The sequence below is a fragment of the Pristis pectinata genome, chromosome 11 (genome assembly GCF_009764475.1).
Source record: "Pristis pectinata isolate sPriPec2 chromosome 11, sPriPec2.1.pri, whole genome shotgun sequence".
Classification (NCBI taxonomy): domain Eukaryota; kingdom Metazoa; phylum Chordata; class Chondrichthyes; order Rhinopristiformes; family Pristidae; genus Pristis; species Pristis pectinata.
In genome coordinates this window covers 47,388,868-47,412,473 of record NC_067415.1, presented here as the reverse complement: position 1 = coordinate 47,412,473, position 23,606 = coordinate 47,388,868, and the positions used below count along the sequence as shown (strand labels likewise).

The 23,606-nt window shown below is 39.8% G+C and overlaps 1 protein-coding gene across 2 annotated transcripts in view; it reads left to right on the top strand.

Annotated features, from left to right (window-relative positions):
• slc36a4 (solute carrier family 36 member 4) overlaps positions 1-20,583 on the top strand; it is a 269,341-nt gene extending 248,758 nt beyond the window's left edge. Inside the window, exon 11 of one of the 2 annotated variants that reach the window (XM_052026138.1) lies at positions 19,475-20,583. In XM_052026138.1, the coding sequence (XP_051882098.1) occupies positions 19,475-19,794 (320 nt within the window). In that variant the 3' untranslated portion in view covers positions 19,795-20,583. The remainder of the gene's footprint in view (positions 1-19,474) is intronic. The other variant, XM_052026139.1, reaches the window with a different exon arrangement.
• The last annotated feature ends 3,023 nt before the right edge of the window (positions 20,584-23,606 follow it).

Here is a 23,606-nt window from a genome sequence, read left to right as displayed (position 1 = left end):
ATTCTGCCTGGGTGGGCAGTCTCCAACCTGGTGGCATGAACATCAAATTCTCAAACTTCCATTAACCGCTCCCCCTCTGTCCTGTTACCCCCATTTTTCCTTTTTCTTCCTCCTGATCCAACTGCCCCCATCACCCTATCTCTTTCCTGCCCCACCCAATCCATCTGCCCATCACCCATACACTCCTCCCCGTTTCCCCTCCCCATCAACCTCCCTTTATTCCATGCTCTCCTATCAGTTTCCATCATCTTCAGTCCTTTGTCATTTCCACCAATCACCGCCCAGCTTCTGACATCATTCCCACTCTCCCCCTGCCTCCCCTCATCTGCCCATCAACCCCTCACCTTGGTCCACCCATCGCCTGCCGGCTCTTGCTCCACTCCTTCCCTCCACCTTTTTATACTGGCCATCTTCCTACTTTCTTTCCAGTCCAGATGAAGAGTCTTGAACCAATGCATCGACTGTCCATTTCCCTCCTTAGATGCTGCCTGACCCGCTGAGCTACCCCAGCTCTTTGTGTGTTGCTCCACATTCCAGTATTTGCAGTCTATTGTGTCTCTGTACTACCCTGAATCCTGTTCACTCTTAAGTTGCAGTAACCTTATCAACTACCTTGTGGAAGTCCAAATGCACTACATCAGCTGGTTCACTTTTATCCACCCTATATGTTACATCCACAAAGATCATGGGTCAAACATGATTTACCCTTCATAAAACCATTTGACTTTTTGATTGTCTTATGATTTTTGAAATATTCTGCTATTATCTCTTTAATAATGGATTCCTGCAAATGTTGGGCAAACTGACCTATATCTTCCTGCTTCCTGTCTCCCCTTTCTTGTACACTGATGTTATATTTATGGTTTTCCATTCCTCCTGAACATCTCCAGAATCAAGGGAATTTTGGAAGATTATAACCAACGCATCCAACATCTCTACAGCCACTTCCTTTAAGAATCTAGGATTCAGACTATCTGGTCCTTGTGATTGGTCTTTAGCCCCATTAGCTTAGTACTTTTATTCTAGTGATAGAGATTGTTTTAAGTTCCTCCTTCTCAATAGCCATTTGAATGTCCATTGTTATTGGGATATTTTAACTGAAGACCAGTCGAAACTAATTAGTTGGAATCTCTGCTATTTCTCTATTTCCCATTATCAATTCCCCAATCTCAGATCAATGTTTGCTTCAGCTATCCTTTCCTTTTTAAATATCAGTGGAAGCACTATACTATTTGCTAATTTACTCCCATACTCTATCTCCTCCTTCTTTGTATTTTCTTTTGTCAAACTTCACTGATTTTTAAAAATTTCTCATTTATCAGCCATATCTCAAATCATAATCTTGCATGACTTTTCTTTTGATTTAATTTTATCCTTTGTGTCTTTGCTAGTTACAGGTGGTACATCCTTCTCACTGACCCTTGTTTTCTCACTGGAATATACCTTTGCTGAGATTTATGAAATATCTTCTTAAATGTATCCCTGTGCTGATCTATCAACATACCCTTTACTCTGTTTTCCAAATCCACTTTGGCTAACCCTGTCCTTTCACCAATGTAGACACAAGATACAGCAGACACTGTAATCTGAAGCCAAACAAAACAAACTACTGGAGGAACTAAGTGGGTGAGGCAGCATCCGGACCTTGACCATCTTTCTGCCTCCGCAGATGTTGCCTGACCTGCTGAGTTCCTCCAGTAGTTTGTTGTTTATTCATACTATTGCAATTGCCTTTATTGAAATGCAGGACACAAGTTTCTCACACTTGAGCTCAATTTGAAATTCTACCATCCTATGAACACTCTTTCCTGGGGGATCCTTTACCATGAGGTCATGAATAAATTCTGTCTCATTACATAATAACAGATCTCAGCCTATTGCTCTGAGAAACCATCCCAAAGACAATGAACTTGTCCTCAAGGCTCACCTTGCCAACTTGATTTATCCAACCAAGTGCTGATTGAAATCACCCATGATTATTGCAGTAACTTTCCTACAAACCCCTATTAACTTTTGGCTTCTACTCTGTCCTGCAGTATAACTACTAATAGGGAGTCTATATACTGCTCTTGCCAGTGAATTCTTCCCCTTTCCATTTCTTACCTCCAACAAAACTGGTTATACATCTTGAGCTTCTGAGCCAATGTTGTTCCTCACTGCTGTAGTGACCTCATCTCTTTAATGACTGAAGCTACCCCACCTCCTTTTCTTTTTTGCCTGTCCTTCAGAAATTGTAGCTGGACCTGAAGTTGATGAAGAAATGCTTGCATTAATACTGTATCTTTCACCTATCTTTCAGGACATCCCAAAACAATTTTCAGCCAATGGAGTATTTGAATTGTAGTCAGTGATGTAATGTAGAAAGTATTACTGCCAATGTGTGCACTGCAAGTTCCCACAAACAGCAACATGCTATTGAGCAGATAATCTTTTTAACTGATGTTGATTGAAGGATAAGTATTAGCCAGAACTATGGGGAGAATTTTCCTGTTTTCCTTTGAAACAGGGCTATGGGATTTTTTTGTGCACCCGAGAGAGCAAATAGAGTGTCATTTTAGCATTCCATCCAAAAAACAGTACCTCCAGTGGTGTAGTATCCCCTCAACGGTGCATAAGTTTTTGAGCTCAAGTCACTGGAGTGGGACCTGAAACTCTAGCATGGAGGTGATAGTACTGCCAACTGAGCCACAGTTGATGCTTTTGTGGTGGTTGAGCCTCTGAGAGACTGGAGCTGTAGATGTAACAAGCTTTAATCTTCAATCTCAGTACGAGCATGTATGCAAGGGAGATCAAGTGGAAGAATCTCCTTGAAAATCAAAAAAACATTTGAATTTTATACAATGATAACACTAGACAGGTAATTGATGGCCCATCAGATGTGGTCATGGCTATTTTTGGTGAGACTAAGTGGCCAAGAAACTATTTGGGACCTTCCGTGGTTGAAGGATAAGACTGATTCACAGGGCCCTCTTGGTATTCATATTTCAATGTTGCCAAATAACTTAAATCTAAAATGCCTAATGGCCTTAATGCTTGATCGATATTTATCTTATCTGATTCCTGGGATGTCTGTCTTCAGCCATCTAGTACATTTTACACCTATTTGCAATCCCTACATCTATTGTTCCCTCCATGAATCAGTGCATTTTGGCTTGGGAGTTTCAATGGGAATACATCAACTGTCCTTTGTCTCATCTGTCTCAACATGGCCCAGGATGCACCAATCATGTCACATTTGTTTTGTCCCAATATGAAACAGTTGTGTCTATATATATGTACATGTTGAGGAACCACTCATTATCTGTATAAATACCACGGTTAGTTTTCAGGCACTCTTGTGCCAAGTGGCTGCAGTCTGTGTAAACATGGCAGCCACTGTCCTAATAGAGAAAGGGGGAATTTGTTTGCACAGCTGCACTTTGTGATTTCAAAGCCACTGCTTGTCAGTACGAATAAAAGACTGTGGTTTTATGATATAATATGGACAGTCAAGAGAAGTAGTTAGAAGGCTGGTTCCTACTTGTATCAGTGGATCCTATATTAACTATACATGCTCTAACGACACCATTCTCACCTTAGCTGACTTGAAGAAACCAAGTTTGATAAGGAAGATACTCCCTTTCTCTTAATTATTTTGGAATTAATGAACATTAGGAGAAGAAAACTAAGGCCAAGGATTTGAAAGAATTAGCGAAGGTTCAGGAGCTATAATAACTGTCCCTGTCATAAACTAGTCACCTCCTCCTTTTCGGGGTTTCTTGTGGAACAACCCAGCAGTCGGGCAGTGCATTTACCTGCTGTCACTGGGGGTCTCCAGGCCGGAAATGTCCTGTTAAGGAAAGTCATCTGATGAGATTAAAATAGGCTGAGCTATTTGAACTGGCTGGGTCTCACTCTGGATGGGAGATTAGCTCACCAGTATGGTTTATAGGTGACAATAACCTCTTGGTGTGCTCCGTACTGGTGATCTATCCATAGGTTTTAATTAATGGGAGCAAAAAGCTTCAGATGGTGGAAATCCAAAACCAGGGCAGAAGATTCTGGAAGCACTGAGCAGGCCAAGCAGCATCAATGGAGAGAGGGACAGAGTTGATGCTCTGGGTAAAGGACCCTTCATCGGAACTGGTAAAGTGAAAAAACAGGTGTGTTAAGTTGTGGAAAGAGGGAGGAATGAAGACAACAGAGAGAACGTCCATGATAGGAACTTAATGGCCTCCTTTACTGTTATGAGTATGAGATAAAATAACATATCTGCCCCTAATTATATCTGCAATATGATCTGCTCAATATACAACTGTGTCAAAAAGCTTATTTGTTTTAACTGCTTGGAACTCACTGTAATACTTGGAGACTCATATGCATTGTTACATGATAGTACCAGGTTGATGTTGCCTTGATTGCCAACCAGCATGCATGTGATTACTGGAGTTATTTTCCAAATAGAAGTGTTATGCAGAAAGTAGTGTCTGCTCTGAGTTCTCTGGATAAGTTCCGAAAGTTATCTATGAGTTGAAGTCAGTTATGATTTCTTAGGGAAAGCTAACCAAGCCATCTCCACTTTTTTGGCAATGAAAGCAAAACAATTATCAGCTTCATCTGTTTGTTGCAATATCCTCTGTTGGACTGTGAAGCCATTAGTGAAGGGAGGGTACCAGTTTGAGTGCAGAGCACAGTACAGAACAGAGTGAGCTGATAATCGATTGAGATACAAAGAAAGCTGACAACCTATTAGTTCTTTGAGATTTAGTAGATGAGGGAACCGAATGGAAGGGATGTGCATATAACATACAGGGTGCTATTGGAGAAGATTAAAAGGAAATGAATTGGTGGTGGAAACCAAATTGGATTGCAATCTGGTTCAAGTGAGGAACAAAAGATAGAAAAGTGTTTTTTTCATAGTCATTGAAAGTGGTCAGCAGTTTCTTTTTCTGTTCCTTTCTGCTTTTGTTCACAGTGCTGATCAATGATATGAAGAAGGTTTTTCAGAATATTGTATAAGTTTGCAGGGAGTGCTAACTATTGTTACAAGCAGAAATCAAACAAAAATAACCCTGAAATTGATTAACAAAGGATAAAAATTGATTGAATCGTAGAAGGTAGTGGCAAGTTTCTGTTAGATTTATACTGGGATACGGAATCTTGTGCTCAATGCCCAAGGTGTCAATATTTCCAGTCTACTTCACTGATTTTCATTTTATCTCAGTGTAAATTGGTCAGTTTATTTGGATTGGAAAGCCTATTTGTTACTAAGTGATGCATGAGTGGTATTGAAACAGATAATTAAGACTTTGAAGGAGATCCAGGATAATTAACAGATATCATTCAAAGAGTTCAACAACCGCAGTGCACCAATAGACAGTGCAAGTAGAATCTGAGGCAGACTGCACTTTGGGCAAGAAAATTTCAAAATGTGCAGGATTTTGGTCAAACCACTTTGAGGCCTCTGTCAGTTTTGGTTACTGAGACAGAAAGAAAATATTATAGCCTTGGAAACAGTTCATGCAACATCAGAGATATGTGGTATAAGGAAAAGAGAGAGACAGATGATTGTTTAAAGACAGGCAATTAATTTTGTGGAAAAAGTCTTTCTGATACCACCACTGCCAATAATATAAAAGAATAGTAAGTCATCCACACCTTAGAAGTGGCAGGATCCCTGTTTAACTTGGTTATCCATTTCACATTGCAAATTCAGGGCAACCGTTTATGCAGCTTGTGTAACTTAACACTGTACACCACCCTAACCTATTTTAGAACTTATAGTGCAGGCAAAAGGGATTAATTTCCTCTCTAACCCAATTTCCCTGCTGGTTCCCTGCATCCCTATATACCGGGCTCTTTAATGTCTTATCTAGTTCTTTTTCAAATGATGTGAAACTTTGTATAGTTCCAGTGAATCGTTGCTCTAACGCGCTTCTTATAGTAGAGCATGTGGTGGTCCATTTTGTATTTCACCTCTGCTTTAACCTTTGTCTTGTACAAATTCAAAATTATACACAGTATCATTTTTCATATATGCATTATTTTGTTTGCTTTTAAAATTGCTCTTTGATCTGAACTGAATCTTTAAAAATTCACTTGCTGACAATTTTAAATCTCTGAATCTCCTCACATTAAGAGTTATATCTTTTAGGGTATATTTTGCCTCACAGTCCTTTCTCCCCAAGTATTTTAATACTTAATACATTGGAAGACAGATTCTGGTACACAAGCTATCCACTTTGCTGCTGAGTCCAGTGAAAGAACAATGTGATGTGCTGAAGAGAGGATCAAGATGTAGTTCACATCTGGCCCTCTATTTTAAACTATGGAGGTTTGGTGTACAAATAATGACTCTATTTACTTGAATGGGCTTAAAGGATCGGTGGGGAAAAAAAAAGTGCTTGACTTATTTTTCCTTATTTTGATGTTTTTAACTATTTTGTTTGCAAAAGGATATATTTTTTGATTTTTTAAAATCTATTTGAGTAGTTTTTAAATATCTCCGACTTTAAAAGCCATTTAAAAATTGTTGGAAGAACTTTGACGGCTGGTGAGTTGTCAATGGCGAGTTGGACATTCTGGATTTGGGGCTATTTTGTTGGAAACCTAAGTGGGTATGGAGCCCACTTCACCTCACTGGATGCCTGGATGTCAGTTGCAGTGGTTTTGCATCTGGGAAAAAAAAAGCGCAAGTGAACAAGGACCGTCGATGGTGAATCTGGGCAGTGGGGCTGGTCCAGGTTGAGCTGGCTTTTTCTATTGCTTATTCACTTAAAGTTATTCTACACCATAATTACAATTAATTGAAGGTATACATGATATTTTAAAAAAATGAGAAAAAAATTCCAATAATGAAGAATGTGTTTTGCTCCCTTTTGAATTTGGTACAGTTTAATTGATTACATCTATATTTAATTTTCTTATCACTTTTCTTTAATGTAAAAAAAAACAATAGCAGTGTCAAAGCCAGAATTAACTGATGTCATCTTTTTCTGCCCCATAGGAAATACTTACAGCACAATTTAAGTCTATCAAGCTATGTCCTTATGGATTTATGTGCTACAATGCTTTAAGTATTCTCACCTTCCAATCTGTTTGGTGCATGGGTGAGAAGATAGAAACCTAAATGCTATCCCTGAACGAAGTACTTGGATTAATTGATTAGTACTTGGGCTAGCTACTGCAACATAAACTAGCTACTGGAGCATAAACTAGCTACTGGAACAAAAAAGCAGTCCGTAGTACTGCCAACCCATTAACTAAATATAATGGCATCATGTGTAAAAGTCACTGTTAATTTCACTGCAAAAGATTACCTCTAATTCCACTTGTAAACACTTCTTTTAAAAGAAACGAAAGGAGTTACATTACTTAACTTTCACCTGGCACTTCTACATTTGCTAGGATATGTTATTGATGCTTGTGTTTTAGAACATGGAACAGTACAGGACAGAAACATGCCCTGATGTTGTGCCAAATTAATTGAGCTAATTATGCCTAATTAAACTAATCCCTTCCATCTGCACATGGTCCATATCCCTCCATTCTCTGCATCTTCATGTGCCTATCTAAGAGCCTCTTAAGCACCTCTATTGTATCTGCTTCCACCACCATCCCTGACAGTGCATTCCAGGCACCCACCACTCTGTGTAAAAGAAAACTTGCCCCACACATCTCTTTGAACTTTCCCTATCTCACCTTAAATGCATGCCCTCTGGTATCAGACATTTCGAACCTAGGAAAAAGATACCTATGCCTTTCATAATTTTATAAACTTCCATCAGGTCTCCTCTCAGTCGCCACCACTCCAGAGAAAACAACCCAAGTTTGTCCAACCTCTCCTTACAAATCATGACCTCTAATCCAGGCAGCATCCTGGTAAACATCTTCTGCACTCTTTCCAAAACCTTGACATCCTTCTTATAATCAGGCAACCAGAACTGAATGCAACATTCTAGATGCAGCCTAACCAGAGTTTTAATAAAGCTGCAACATAACTTCCTGACTCTTGAACTTAATGCCTTGACTAATAAAGGCTAGCATGCCATATGCCCCCTTTACTCCTTTACCACCTATCAACTTGTGCAGCCACTTTCAGGGAGCTATAGACTTGTACGTCGGGATTCCTCTGTACATCAACGCTGTTAATGGTCCTGCCATTAACTCTGTGCTCTCCCTCTACATTTGGTCTCCCAAAATGCAACACCTCATGCTTGCCTGGATTAAACTCCATCTGCTATTTCTCTACCCACATATGCAACTAATCTATATCTTGCTGTATCCTTTGGCAATCTTCTACACTATCCACAATGCCACCAATCTTTGTGTCATCTGCAAACTTACTAACCCATCCATTCACAATTTCATCCAAGTCATACAGTATATATTATCACAAACAGCAGAGGTCCCAGTATTGATCCCTGCACAAAGAACTTGGTCAAGACCCCAGCAATATCACCTTTTGCCTCTTTCAGTAACCTGGGGTATATCCCATCAGACCCTGACGACTTATCCACCTTAAAGTTCTTCAAGAGGCCCAACACCACCTCTTTATCACAAAATGCCCTAGCATATTAGCATGCCCCACACTTTTCCCACTAGCCTCCATGTCCTTCTCCTTGGTGAATACCGATGCAAAGCACTCACTTAGGATCTCGTCCACATCCTCTGCCTCCAAGCATATGTTTCCTCAATCCTTGAGTGGTCCTACCCTCTCACTAGTTTTCTTCTTGCTCTTTATGTGTGTATAGAAAGCCTTGGGATTCTCCTTAATCCAACTTGCCAAGGACTTTTCATGGCCCCTCCTGGCTCTCATAATCCCCTTCTTGAGTTCTTTTCTGGCTTCTTTATATTCCTAAAGGGCCCTGTGCAATTTTAATTTCCTAAACCTTACAAATGCTTCCTTTTTCTTCTTGACTAAATTCACCAGCTCTCTCATCATCCAAGGTTGCCTTACTTTGCCATCCTTGTCCTTCCTTCTTACTGGAACATACCTGTCCTGTACTCTGTGCAGTTGGTCTTTAAACACCCTCCACATGTCTGATGTAGACTTGCCCAAACACAGCTGTTCCCAATTAACTCTCCCTAGCTCCTGCCTAATACTCTTGTAATTTGCCCTCCCCCAATTTCATACTTTCCTGCAATGATCCATACTTATCCATGTTCATAGCTATCTTAAAACTTAATGAGCTGGTGATCACTGTTTCCTCAATGTTCCCCCAGTGAAAGGTCAGTCACCTGGCCACGGTCATTTCCCAATAGCAGGTCCAGTATGACCCCTCCTCTAGTTGGACTATCCACATCATGTCTTAGTAATTTCTCTTGGATGCACCTAACAAATTTTACCCCTTCTAACTCTCTTGCACTAAGGAGGCCCCAGTCTATATTCAGGAAGTTGACGTCACCCACTGCCAGAGCCCTGTTGTTTTTCCACCTTTCCTAATCTACCTGCCAATCTGTTCTTTAATGTCCTGTTGGCTATTGGGGGGTGGATAGTATAATCCCATTAGAGTGATTGCACCTTTCTTGTTTTTGAGCTCTACCCATATAGATTCAGTGGATGAGCCCTCCATTATGTCCCCTCTGAGTGCAGCTATGATATTGCCCCTGATTGGTATTGGTATTGGTAAATTGGTTTATTATTGTCACTTGTACCGAGGTACAGTGAAAAACTTGTCTTGCGTACCATTCATACAGATCAGTTCATTACACAATGCATTGAAGTAATGCAGGGCAAAAACAATAACAGAATACAGAGTAAAGTGTCACAGCTACAGAGGAAGTGCAGTGCAGGTAGACAATAAGGTGCAAGGTCACAATGAGGTAGATTGTGAGGTCAAGAGTCCATCTCATTGTATAAGGGAACCATTCAATAGTCTTATCACAGTGGGATAGAAGCTGTCCTTGAGCCTGGTGGTATGTGCCCTCAGACTCCTGTATCTTCTGCTTGATGGGAGAGGGGAGAAGAGAGAATGACCTGGGTGGGTGGGGACTTTGATTATGCTGGCTGCTTCACCAAGGCAGCGAGAGGTATAGACAGAATCCATGGAGGGGAGGCTGGCTTCTGTGATGTGCTGAGATGTGTCCACAACTCTCTGCAGTTTCTTGTGGTCCCGGGCAGAGCAGTTGCCATACCAAGCTCTGATGCATCCAGATAAGATACTTTCTATGGTGCATCAATAAAAGTTGGTGAATGGCAAAATTTCTTTAGCCTCCTGAAGAAATAGAGGCGCTGGTGAGCTTTCTTGGCCATGGCGCTACGTGGTTGGACCAGGATAGTCTATTGGTGATGTTCCCTCCTAAGAACTTGAAGCTCTCAACTCTCTTGACCTCAGCACCATTAATGTAGATAGGTGCATGTACACTGCCCCTTTCCTGAAGTCAATGACTAGGTCTTTTGTTTTGCTGACATTGAGGGAAAGGTTGTTATCATGATACCATGTCGCTAAGCTCTCTATCTCCTTCCTGTACTCTGATTCATCCTTATTTGAGATATGGCCTACAACGGTGGTATCATCTGCAAACTTGTAGATGGAGTTAGAGCAGAATCTGGCCATGCAGTCATGAGTATTTAGGGAGTAGAGTAGAGGGCTGAGGACATAGCCTTGTGGGGCACCAGTGTTGAGAATAATCATGCTGGAGGCGTTGCTGCCTATCCTCACTGATTGCAGTCTGTTGGTCAGAAAGTCAAGGATCCAGTTGCAAAGGGAGATGTTGAGTCCCAGGTCTCAGAGTTTGGTGATGAGTTTGCTTCGAATTATAGTATTGAAGGCGGAGCTGTAGTCAATAAACAGTAGTCTAACATAGGTGTCTTTACTGTCCAGATGCTCCAGAGATGAGTGTAGGGCCAGGGAGATGACATCCACTATAGACCTATTTTGGCAGTAGGCAAATTGCAGTGGGTTGAGGTTTTCCAGGAGGCTGGAGTTACTGCTTGCCATGACCAGCCTCTTGAAACACTTCATGATGGTGAACGTCAGAGCCACCGGTTGGTCGTCATTAAGGCACGTTAACTTGTTTTTCTTAGGTACCGGGATAACAGTGGTCTTCTTAAAACAGGTGGGAACCTGAGATTGAAGCAGGGAGAGGTTAAATACCGCCACCAGCTGATAAGCACAATATCTGAGGACACAGCCAGGGACACCATCCAGGCCAGGTGCTTTCCTTGGGTTCACTCTCCAGAAGACTGATCTTACGTCCTCAACGATGACCACAGGTTCAGTTGCATTGGAGGCTGTCAGAGCGGGTGGTGACAAACCAATTCCCTTCTGTTCAAAACGTGCATAGAATGCGTTAAGCTCATCAGGAAGGGTTACGCTTCTGTTGACTAGTAGTGCAACTCCTCCCCCTCTTGTACCTCCCTCTCTATCTCATCTAAAACATTGAAATCCTGGAACATTAAGCATCCAGTCCTGTCCCCCTGTCAACCAAGTCTCTGTAATGGCCACAACAGCATAGTTCCATGTATGGATCCATGCTGCAAATTCATCTCCCTTATCCTTAATACTCCTTTCATTAAAATAAATACACTTCAACCCTTGCGTCCCATCGTGTGTATTACCTTGCTCCTGCCTCTCCTTCTTTACAGACTTACTGGTCGTGACATCTACCTTCCCTTGAATCCCTCCACTTTTTGGTCTGGTGTTCTGGTTACCATCCCCCTGCCAAACTAGTTTAAACTCTCCTGAGAAGCACCAGCTAACCTCCCTGCCAGGATATTGGTTCCCCTCCAGTTAAGGTGCAACCCATTCCCCTTGTACAGGTCACCCCTGCCCCAGAAGAGGTTCCAATGATCCAAGAACCTGAAATCCTGTCCCCTGCCCCAGCTCCTCAGCTATGCATTCATCTGTTCTTTCTTTCTATTCCTGTCCTCACTAGAACGTGGCACTGGGAGTAATCCAGAGATTACTACCCTCAAGGTACTGTTTTTTAACTTTTTTTGAGTATTGTGCTCAGTTCTGGTCACCTCACTACATGAAAGATGTGGAAGCCATAGAGAGGGTGCAGAGGAGATTTACAAGGATGCTTCCTGGAATGCGGAGCATGCCTTATGAAAGCAGGTTGAGGGAACTCAGCCTTCTCTCCTTGGAGAGACGGAGGATGAGGGGGGACCTGATTGAGGTGTATAAGATGATGAGAGGTATTGATAGGGTAGATAGTCAGAGGCTTTTCCCCAGTGCTGAATTGGTGGCCACAAGAGGACATAGGTTTAAGGTGCTGGGGAGTAGATATAGGGGAGATGTCAGGGGTAAGTTTTTTACTCAGAGAGTGGTGAGTGCATGGAATGGGCTGCCGGAAACGGTGGTGGAGGCTGATACGATAGGGTCTCTCAAGAGACTGTTAGATAGGTATGTGGAGCTGAGTAAAATACAGGGCTATGGGTAAGCCTAGTAATTTCTAGGGTAGGGACATGTTCGGCACAGCTTTGTGGGCCGAAGCGCCTGAATTGTGTTGTAATTGTTCTATGTTCTATGTTCCCTATACTCGCTGTACAGGACGCAGTGTGAGGTTGAGATATACATTTCCCCATAGTGGCCTTGGTTATAAAACTAGTCTTCTCCCATGGTGTAAAAGAATAACTGAAAATGGCAGTTCTTTGGGTATATTTGATCTGAAAACAAAAAGATGAATTGAGTATAGCTGCATGTGAAAATTAGGATTGTTCAGAAGTTGACCTTTGGAAATAATTTTAAACAGTCATACCTGTTGAAATCTCATTATATCTATTTTATTATTATTCAGAATATATCGTTTATAGAAATCTATTTTGCACATTCAAGTAATCCTCCTTATTCGGTATATAACATATCACCAAATATGTATTTGCACTTGTGTAGTTTAAATTTGATGTTAAAGCTATGCAAAGAAGATTAAAACTCTTTTCTGAAGGAGGTCACCTATTTCCTTTCTGCAAAATAGATTAAGCCAAATTTCAAATAACAGAATAAAATTCCTTGCATCATTTTAATATTAATGCTGCACAACTGTCATGTTACCACTGAGATTTTGTTGCTATAAATAATTTCAGTCATTGATACAGATAGTTCCATCAAAATTCTGAAATATATATATTGTTTAGTGTGGTTCAGTTGGTTGAATACTGATTAACTTGAAACATAGCTTCAAAATTTGTTCTTACTTATTATTAGCCCACACTCAACACTGAGTTGTGAGAAAAGTTTGGACTTCTTAAAGCAGTCCAAGGTGGCTACAACCCTTGTGAGATGCTTTGTGTTGACAGAACCATTTACACCACACTAGGATCTCAAAGGGAGGGTGTGGCAGGGCAAATGTCAGCCACAAAACAACTATTAAACTTTGTCAGTTGGTTGAGCCACAGTTGGTTCTTAAAATTTGGAAAGTTCTCAATGTTTATATCATTCAAAAACATTTTAAAAGGATTAAAATCTATTACAAACTATTTAAACTGTTAAAAACACCTAAAACATATTAAACTTTTCCAAGTAAACTTCTAAAAAAACTTTTAAAATGAGAACACTACAAAACATAAAATGTTTAAAACATTTAAATAAACTCAAACAGATAAAAAAAAATCATCTAGATTAACTAATACCTTAGTCCCTTACAACTGTTCCCCTCCATTGAAATTATTGGTGAAGCTGTGGACCTGACACAGATTTTTTCGTTGAATTTTGAGTGTCAGTGTAGCACAAACTGCCTAAGTAGCACTCTCACACTGTATTCCATGAGGAGAATATTGATGTAAAACCAGTGGCAGCTGCAGCTTCAGGTCTCGTGCATTAATATGGTATCCTGAGTTGCGATTGGGTATCTGAGGGATTGCTGATGTGTTGCCACAAGATCTGGACCGTTAAGTTTTTGGTGTCTTTTATGATTGTACAATGAGCATACAGTAGTCGATATTCATACATTGCATGGGTCATTTGTATGGAAAAAAGGCCGGCTCCACATTGAAGGAATTCATTGACCCAGTTTTTCAATATTTTTCCACTCATGTTTTTGGAAAATCCTGGGTATCTTCGAATAAAGGATCTACACCTGAAATGATTTACTGTACCACCCAAATCCACTAGTGTCACTGCTGCAATTACACTCAATCTCTTCATACAATATTTGAGCATAGCACTAGTACAGGAATCACAAGAACACGGGAACACAAGAAAGTAGAAGCAGGCGTAAGCCACCAGGCCCCTCAAGCCTGCCCTGCTATTCAACATGATCATAGCTGATCTACACTGGCCTCAACTCTTCCTCTGTACCAATTCCCCATAACTTTCAGTTCCTCCATCTTTCAAATACTTACCTATATTCACCTTCAGTATATCTAATGATCTGGCCTCCACTACCCTCTGTGGCAGAGAATTTCAGAGATTCACTACCCTCTTAGAGAAGAAATTTCTGTGCACCTCAGTTTTAAATATCCCTTATTTAGTAGTTATGTCCCCTTGTTCATAACTTTCTCTCCAGTGAAAACATCTCAAAATCTACCCTGTCAAGCCTCCTTAGGCTCATATATGTTTGAATAAGGTCATCCTATATTCTTCCAAACTCTAAGGTATACTGACTCAAACTGCTGAGCCTCTCTTGTTAGGACAAATCTCTAATCACAGTAATTAGCCTGGTGAGTCTGCTTTTGATTGCCTCCAATGCTACTATATCCTTTTTAGACAAAGGGACCAAAACTGAGCACAGTATTCCAGGTGTGGCCTCAGCACACTGTACAACTATAACAAAAGCTCCCTATTCTTAACTTCCAACCCCCTTCACAATAAAAACCAACATGCCATTTGCTTTCTTAACTACTTATTGGACCTACCTGCTAACTTCTTGTGATTTGTGTACTAGAACACCTAGATCACTTTGAAATCCATTCATTTGCAGTCTCTCTCCACTTAGATAATAATCCACCTATTGAAGTGCACTTCCCCACATTAAATTCCATTTGCTAGGTTTTCACCCAATAACTCGATCTACGTACAGTATATCCCATTGCAGAATCACAATGTCCTCATCACATTATGCCTTCCATCTATTTACATATCGTTAGTAAACTTGGAAATCTTAAATTTAATTCCCTACTCTAGGTTATTAATGTAAATAATAAACAGTTGAGGGCGAATAATCAATTGCTGGGGTACTCCACTAGTTACATCCCTCCAGCCTGAAAAGAGCCTATTTATTCCAACTCCTTGTTTTCCATGTGACAGCCAGTTTTCAGTCGATGCTAACACACTTGCTCCAATTCCTTGGGCTCTTATGCACCTGCCTCTTATGTGACACCTTGTCAAATGCCTTTTGCAAATCTATATACACTGGAAATACACATCCCCCTCTGTCAACTCTCCCAGTCACATCTTCAAAGAATCTAGAAACCATGTTAACTAGATTTGATAAAACCATATTAACTAGATTTGATAAAACTATGTTAGCTAGATTTGATTATATTTAGCTTTCCTAAATGATTAGTTATATTGTCTTTGATTCTTGACTCTAGCATCTTGCCAACAATAGATGTTAAATTAACTGCCCTATAGTTCTCCACCTTCTGTCTTCTCTTTTTAAGCAAGGGAGTCAAAGTGGTTGCTTTCCAATCTTCTGGTACTCTCCCAGAATTGAGTGAATTTCAACCAATAGGTCCCCTATCTCATCAGCTACTTCCTTTAAAACCCTTGGGCCATCAGGTTCTGGTGATTTGTCCACCTTTATCCCGGTGAGTTTCTGGTATTGGTATTGATATTGGTTTATTATTGTCATTTGTACCGAGGTGGTCTTACAAACCAATCGTATGGGTCAATTCATTACACAGTGCAGTTACACTGAGTTAGTACAATGTAGTACAGGTAAAAACAGTAACAGTACAGAGTAAAGTGTCACAGCCACAGAGAAAGTGCAGAGCAATAAGGTGCAAGGTCACAAGGTAGATCGTGAGGTCATAGTCCATCTCATTGTATAAGGGAACCATTCAATAGTCTTCTCCTGTACTGTGATTGGGATTTTTACAGGTTCCTCCAAATTAGCCCATCTGTTATCCTAGGGATATTTGCAGTGTTCTGTAAAATGTAAAAAATGATTGTACATTTCTGCCATTTCGTTGTTTTATTGTTATTAGATGAATTATGTATTTCCAAGTACAATCAATGTGACCCAAGTTTAGAATGAATAGGATTTATTTCATTCTTTTCAGGGGATGTGAAGTTATGGCCGATATCTAAAGAAATGAATAAATCATTTAATTAGTCTTACAAGAGGTAGCAAACCATCAACTGTGCACAGTTGTTTGAGAACTATAAATCATAAAGAGATGTTCAGGGATGTCCTTGTTTTTCCCGCATTAACATCTATTTCTCTCTCAAACAGTGGAGGTATTTTTCCCATGACACAATATAGCATTAAAAGTGTCTCACATGTCAGTGTTTCATTGTGAATTTCTTTGAACAAAATTATTGATTCAAATATTGACAGTAGGGAAATTTTAAGAACACAAATAAAAATAAGAAAAACACAACAGATGCTGGAAATCCAAAATAAAAACAGAAAATGGTGGCACCTACGGTAAGAGGAACAATCAATGTTTTGACTCTGTGTCCCTTCGGCAGAAAATTTCTTGTTCTCTTTCTGAGATTTTCTAGCATTTTCTGTTCTTATTTAACAACACAGTTGTCTGTATGACTCTGTGACAATTGTGTTCTTAAAATTTCCCTGCTGCCCATATTTAATATCAGTAATTTCTGTCAAAATAAAATAAATCCTGTGTATTACTGAACTCCATGTTATTTTTACCATGAAGCACTTACATGTGAGAACATTATTAATTGCCTTTTCAATTATTTCCAGGCAAAAGGAATAATATGTTTTTTTCTAAGATTTGGCTACTTATAGATTAGCATAATCTTTAGAAAATGATGTTGCCTGTGCATTTAATATGTACAAATATACACTCAACTTCTAGCAGATGTTTTATATATGTTTTGTGTAGAGAGAGAAGGCTAGATAATCTCACTCTCAATTTCTGGCTAAAAATTAGAATCTTATAATATTTTTAATTTTTCTGCCAAATTATTACTGTAGATTAACTTACCCTGAAAGAATAGTTACTTAAAGACGTGGAAGAGAAGAATTTGCAGGTTGTGGGGAAAGATATAGGGAGTATAACTATATGAATAACTCATTCAAAGAATGGACAATTACAGGGTGGATCAAATGGGCTCCTGTGCTGTATAATCCTATGACTACATGTTTCCAAAGCAGATTGTAATTTTTCATAGGCTGTGGAGCAATTAAAAAAACTTAATCATGATTAATCGTATGATTAAAAAAAGGCAATTGTAAGTTAATCACTGTTTTATTCGCTCTGTTAAGCCCTACCTAAATTGTGGGAAAAATTTAAAAATAGCAGCTGAGTTGCAGGCAAGTCAGAGAAAACAGAAAAAATACTGACTTTAATTACTTGTGGTAATTTGCAAAACTCAGTCTGCATTTTTGTTTCTGGGGAGAAAAACAGCTCAAACTGCATAAATAGTTTCTTTTGCTTCCTTACAGTACTTAATTCATGCCATTAAGTCATGTCACATCCTAGCAATTGTTGTTTACATTGAACAGTACAGCACAGGAACAGGTCCTTCAGCCCACTATAGCCTGCATCGATCATAATGCACAAAGCCATGCTGATTAACCCTTATAAATCCATGCTTTTCTAAATGTAAGTAAATCCTTTTTGTCTCTTTTTCAATACACACTCCTTGATGTGTTGGAGTTCATCGCTCTGATCCAGGGAACTGATTGGTCTGATTCTATCCATCCAAGCTCTGGGAGTGGCCTACAGGAGACCCTGAGTACAATCTAGAGAGTCTAGAGAGCCCAGAAATGGCAGGGGATCGGCTGATCAAGCCCATTGCTGAATCCAATAAGTTCCACGACATTGCAATTTAGGGCCTTTGTAATAATTTGATATTAATATTTGTAAATGATCCAGTGGAAAATATTTTGCGTTTAAATTGGAAAGTTTTTTGGAAAATACTTTGCCTTTATAATCTCCGTTGTTCGAATGGAAGGGCCCTTCCTTTCTTTACTCTCAGGCAAGCATAAAGTAACACAGGACTATTTTAAAGAGCTGGGTGGGAATTATCCCTGGTACTCTGGCCAATATTAATCATGAAGCAGCATCCCTGACAGTGGAGCACTTGCTCAGTGCTATAGGGTCAGCAAAATTTTGTCTATATTAGTCTGTGGAATCTGACTTGAACTCAGAACATTCTGTTTAATATGAGAGAAAATGATTCACTGAGCCATTATTTCACTGTGCCCCAATTATATTGTCAATAACTTACTGAACCTGAGAACAATTTGGACTGTTTACTACTTTCTTTCTAGGAATTTACCATTCATCCATTTCGAGAATGGATAATGTTCAAGAAAGCAGGTCCCTAACTCAGAGATTCAGTCACTATTGGAAAATGCATCTACTCTTACCAAGCAAATTAGTTTGGCAGAGCGATCATTTGGAATTTGCATTCCTTGAGGCTGCCTAAAGCATTTCTGATATTTCTTTCTCTGCCAGAAACCTTTCCATCTGTTTAAACGATCTCACTAACATTATGAGATGTTAACTAAACAAAGTCTGCAACTGAAATATAATTCAACTGTGAATTCGCTAGATATTCATCCGCACGTGAGATCATGTGTTTCTGTAAAGCCTATAACGTCAAAATCCTGTAAGCAATGTAAATCATTACTATTAAGACTGATGGTTAGAGTCTCTGATTCAGTACTTGGCTATGTTGTGTGAGGATGTAGAACCTGAGATTTGCATTGTTCGGGTGTAAACTGAACGTCAATAAATTCACTGAAGACAATGGCTGTTATACCTACTGGGGTCCCAAACTGATACGTAAGGTAATGGAGTTCCACAGATAATTATGAGCACCCTGTGCTGCTTTCAGTAAAACCAGAGAGCAGCCCTCAATGCCTGAGGTAGCAAATGTCTGCTCCCACTTTTGACCAGCTTCCCATTCCTTATAATATGTAATCCGCACCTTTAAAGTGTTCACCTGCTGTCCCAATATTTTGTGTATCCACACAATTCTGTTCATCCTGAGTGCAAACTTCACTTTATACACTTCTTTACCATAATGCAAATAGCATCTTACAGCCCCTTTCAGGATCTCTTCCTGAATGTGGGGTCTAATGAATGCAGAAATTATTTCCAGTTTATACCTCCAACAAGCCAGCACCAAACTCCAGTTCATCTCCATAATCTTCTGACTCAGTAGTAAGAGTGCTGCAAATTAAGCCTAGATTTGCTTTGGTAATAAAAGTTCTATTCCAACTTCTTTGAAAAATCTGCTATGTGGTTTTGAAAATTTCTTAATTCTCCAACATGTTTTATTTGTATTCTTTTCCATATTTAATGTATTCAAACATTTTTGGACAATAAGCAATTTACTAAGTAGGTTTTATGCATATAATATTTTCTTCAATTAAACCCTACACATTCTTTCTTATTTTTACCCAGGTGCCACAGCTATTTTAATTCCGCGTCTTGATTTAGTGATTTCACTTGTTGGAGCCGTCAGCAGCAGTGCTCTAGCCCTCATCTTCCCTCCCTTTCTGGAGATCATCACCTTTTCTGGAGAAGGCATCTCCATCTGGTTGCTTCTGAAGGACATCTTCATAGCACTGATAGGAATCATTGGCTTTTTGACTGGGACATATGTGACTATTGTGGAAATCGTCTATCCAGATACGGCCCCAGTGATTGAACTCACTACTAATCCTCCCATCAATATCAACTCTACTGGACTGGATTCTTGGGCCAATATTCCAAGCTCATGAGGAATAAGTACCACAGAGTACCTCATCAAAGGAGTTATGGAGATTATTGACTGCTTTTAAATAATAGGGTGAGAATGAAATATTGCATTGAGTATTTATGCTCTTCACTACTATTCCATTGGTTTTACGTACTAACACATGTGACACAATAGTTGATGAGAATCTGGTTTTGGCTGCTTTGTAAGTTATTCACGATTGTTTTGAAAATGTTTAATCCAATGGTCTCTATTTTTTGTCTTAACATGTATTTTTTTCCTGTCCTCTACTCTGCTGCTCTTTAGCTATCAGATTAATGGGTATTACAGTCCAGTGTTCCTCTCATTTTATTGGGAGATGTCTAGATTTTGCTCTGGATCTCTTTTAGACAAGACAAGGAAATTATAAGATGGATATTTGTCAATGTGAATCAAAGTCATAAAGTTTCTTGGAACCTGCATTTGCATCACGAATTTACTTCATGTTTATGTTTGTGACTTGTTCCATTTGTAGAAATTTCATATATGCATAAGGCATAAACATAAGGATTTCACTCAGTAAATGGTGTTATAGGGACTTGAGTTTTTCTACAATAGCCATTAATGTTGGTTATGTCAGAACCCAAGGACAGTGGTGGTTCACCAGTGAACACAAAATGATCGGCACATTTAAGTTTTTTTGTATGACTGAAAATGTTGCACTGATGTCATCTTCTGTCACCTTCCCCAAAATAAAATTCTATAAAATAATTTGATAACAATGGAGATTGGATTCAATTCAAGGCTTTTTGTATGAATATCAATGACATGTTCAAATCTGGCTTACTCCCAGCCCAGCAGCTCCAGTTGGACCTTATCACAATTCAATTGTCGGTGCTGTGGTTCAAACACAAGCTTCAAATGGCATCTGTAACATGTGTATTACCACCGGAAAGGTTTTGAGTTCCAACAAGATTTGCAGGAGGAATAGGCAATAATAGAACTGGGATCAGGGGCATGGGAGAGGTGACAGTAGAACTGGGATCAGAAAGATGGAACAAGTGATTGTAGATTTGAAATCAGAGAACAGAACAGGTGATCAGAGATCTGGGATCAGAGAACGGAAAAGGTGATAATAGATCTGGGATCAGAGAGGGAGGACAGAGGAATGGACGTCATTGAGGAACTCTGTTCTATTTCATTTTGTTAATAATTATGTCACTTACAATGACCTTGTCCCACCCCTCAGCCTTGGATATATTTTGAAGACACAAATTAAGATAACAGAAAGAGAATATATGCAGAGCCATTGACAAGTCCTTCAAACTCTAATCCTTTAGTAAACTGCAGTTTTCTGTCCCTTTTACTAATTTAAAATCCTACATGTGGTAAGCTGCCATCATTGATACAAGATAAAATTTAATAAAGAAGGTGAACTATGCACTAGAAAATTAAATTCAACAAAAATGGCAAAGTGTAAGCAAAATCTAGTTTGCTGAAAGTAAGTATAAAGTTTATTATTTTATTTTTGATTATGTTATACTATATATTAACATTTAATTGTATTGTGGCTCAGTGATAATGCAGAGCTGGTGTTGTACAACAGGTGTAAGTATTTAAATCTTATCTGGGGGCAGGTAATTCTGAATTTGTGTGTGCAGAAACTTTTCTCAAATTTAGCAAGTTTGGAAATAAGATGATGTGGCTTAAGGAAGCAAATACATTTAACTTTTTTGCAATGTCAATTATTAGTAATTGCTGCTCATTCAGTTAACTTGACCCTTAGAAGCGTTGCACTTGTTCGTTCTGAAACCTACCCAGTGTAATTTGAAGATATTCTCTGCCATCTTCAGGCAAATCTCTGGTTGGTGATTTTAGACTGATGTGAACTTTCAGGCTTCCTTCTGGGTATTGGGGTCTAAAATTTGCTGAAGGCTCCAGTTGTAATTGTAAACTGACCTGTTTGTCAACTTAGAACAAAGTTGCTCACCGGCATGTAACTGGGGCTGCAGGCAGAGAAAGAGCTGTAAGCCAAGGTATAGAGACCAACAGTAGCTGCTGAAGAAAAGGATACAGAAGGACCAGACCCGGGTTCAATTCCCGCAGCTGTCTGTAAGGAGTTTGTACGTTCTCCCCGTGTCTGCGTGGGTTTCCTCCGGGTGCTCCGGTTTCCTCCCACATGCCAAAGGCGTACAGATTAGGAAGTTGTGGGCATGCTATGTTAGCTCCGGAAGCATGGCGACACTTGCGGGCTGCCCACAGAACACTCTATGCAAAAGATGCATTTCACTGTGTGTTTCGATGTACATGTGACTAATAAAGATATCTCTCTCTCTCTCTTAGGAGGTCTAACTCCAAGCTGCTAGTGTACAGGAACAGAGCATCCTATTTCCACTAAACTGATGAGCAGGGTTAGCAGTGATTTTGCATCACCATGTATGCTGTGACATAAGTTATGATGCCAGTTAAAGAATCACATGCATTTTGCACATTGTCATCATGCTCCAGCAACATGGTTCATGAGTCATCTTAAACCACCACCTCAGTCTATGCATCTGAAATGAAGTGTAGACCCCTCAATCAGACCCACAGAACAATGCAAGGTAAGAAATTTGAGCTGGTGCCTGTAAGGACAAAGTAACTACATCATCAGGAGTGCTCCCTGATCTAACTGAGGCATTACAGAATTACAGGGCCGTACAGCATGGAAACAGGTCCTTTGACCCACTGAGTTTATTCTGACCATCAAGCAACCAACTACATTAATTCTACACTAATCCCATTTTATTCTGTCCATATTCCCAACCACTCCTCCAGAACTTACTCTTCACCCATACACTAGAGATAATTTACAGGCCATATAATCCATCAATCCATCTTTGAGATGTGGGAGGGAACCGGAGCACCTGGGGAGAAAAAAACATGAGGTTGCTGGGAGAACACACAAGCTCCACAGGAGGTCAGGATTGAACCTGGATTGCTGGTCGTGTGGGGCAGCAGTTTTACAAATTGCTCCACTCTGAACAATTCAAAGGAGAACGGAAGGGGAGCTCAAAGTGGCACCCCTTTATCATGCAGTGTGCATGCGAGATAAGTCATTATAAAAAAAGAAAGGAGACACAAGAGACTGCAGGTGCTGAAATCTGGACCAAAAAAAAGAAAAGAGAGTAAGATGGTCAAATATCCTGGGGAGGATTTCCTCATTTTTTTAAATGTTTTATCTACCTATTAGTTCCAGTGCAGTCGTTTTCAAGGAACTTAGGAATTGCAGAGATGGTAGCATTCCACCTGATTTTTTTCTCTTCCCTGATAGTGTGTGCAAGACAGTCCTGCAAAATGAAAGGGAACATGCTAGGGTGTGGCCTGCTGTAAGGTTAAAATGTGTTTGTTGACATTGTAAGGTGTGGATGGTGTCATGAGTATTGGACAAGGGAAATAATTGTGATGAAACTAAAATCTGTCTGAATATTTAGGAATCGAGGCCATGGCCCTCTATTTGAATCTAGTTATACCCTTCTGGAAGTGTCACTGGTCCAAGTGCTCTCCAAACTTGCACTGGGTCCAACTGAGCACAAGCAAGCAGAAACTTCCAGCACAGGAACTCCCTAACAGTCTGCAGAGCCATCCCTACCGATGTGGGGTATCATGTGTGAGACGCTTCCCCAGGCAAAGCCTTTCAGAATTTACCTGAGTACAGCCTATTTGCTGATTTTCCAGCAGATCTGCCAGATTATCAGTGAGGGCGGACCTTCCGCTTAGCAGCCATAATGCTTAATAGCAAAGCACAACTGGAAAGAAAGTATATGGAAAAAGTTTGTGAGAACTTCAAGCCAGTATTGTTAAAAAGTGTGAAAATAT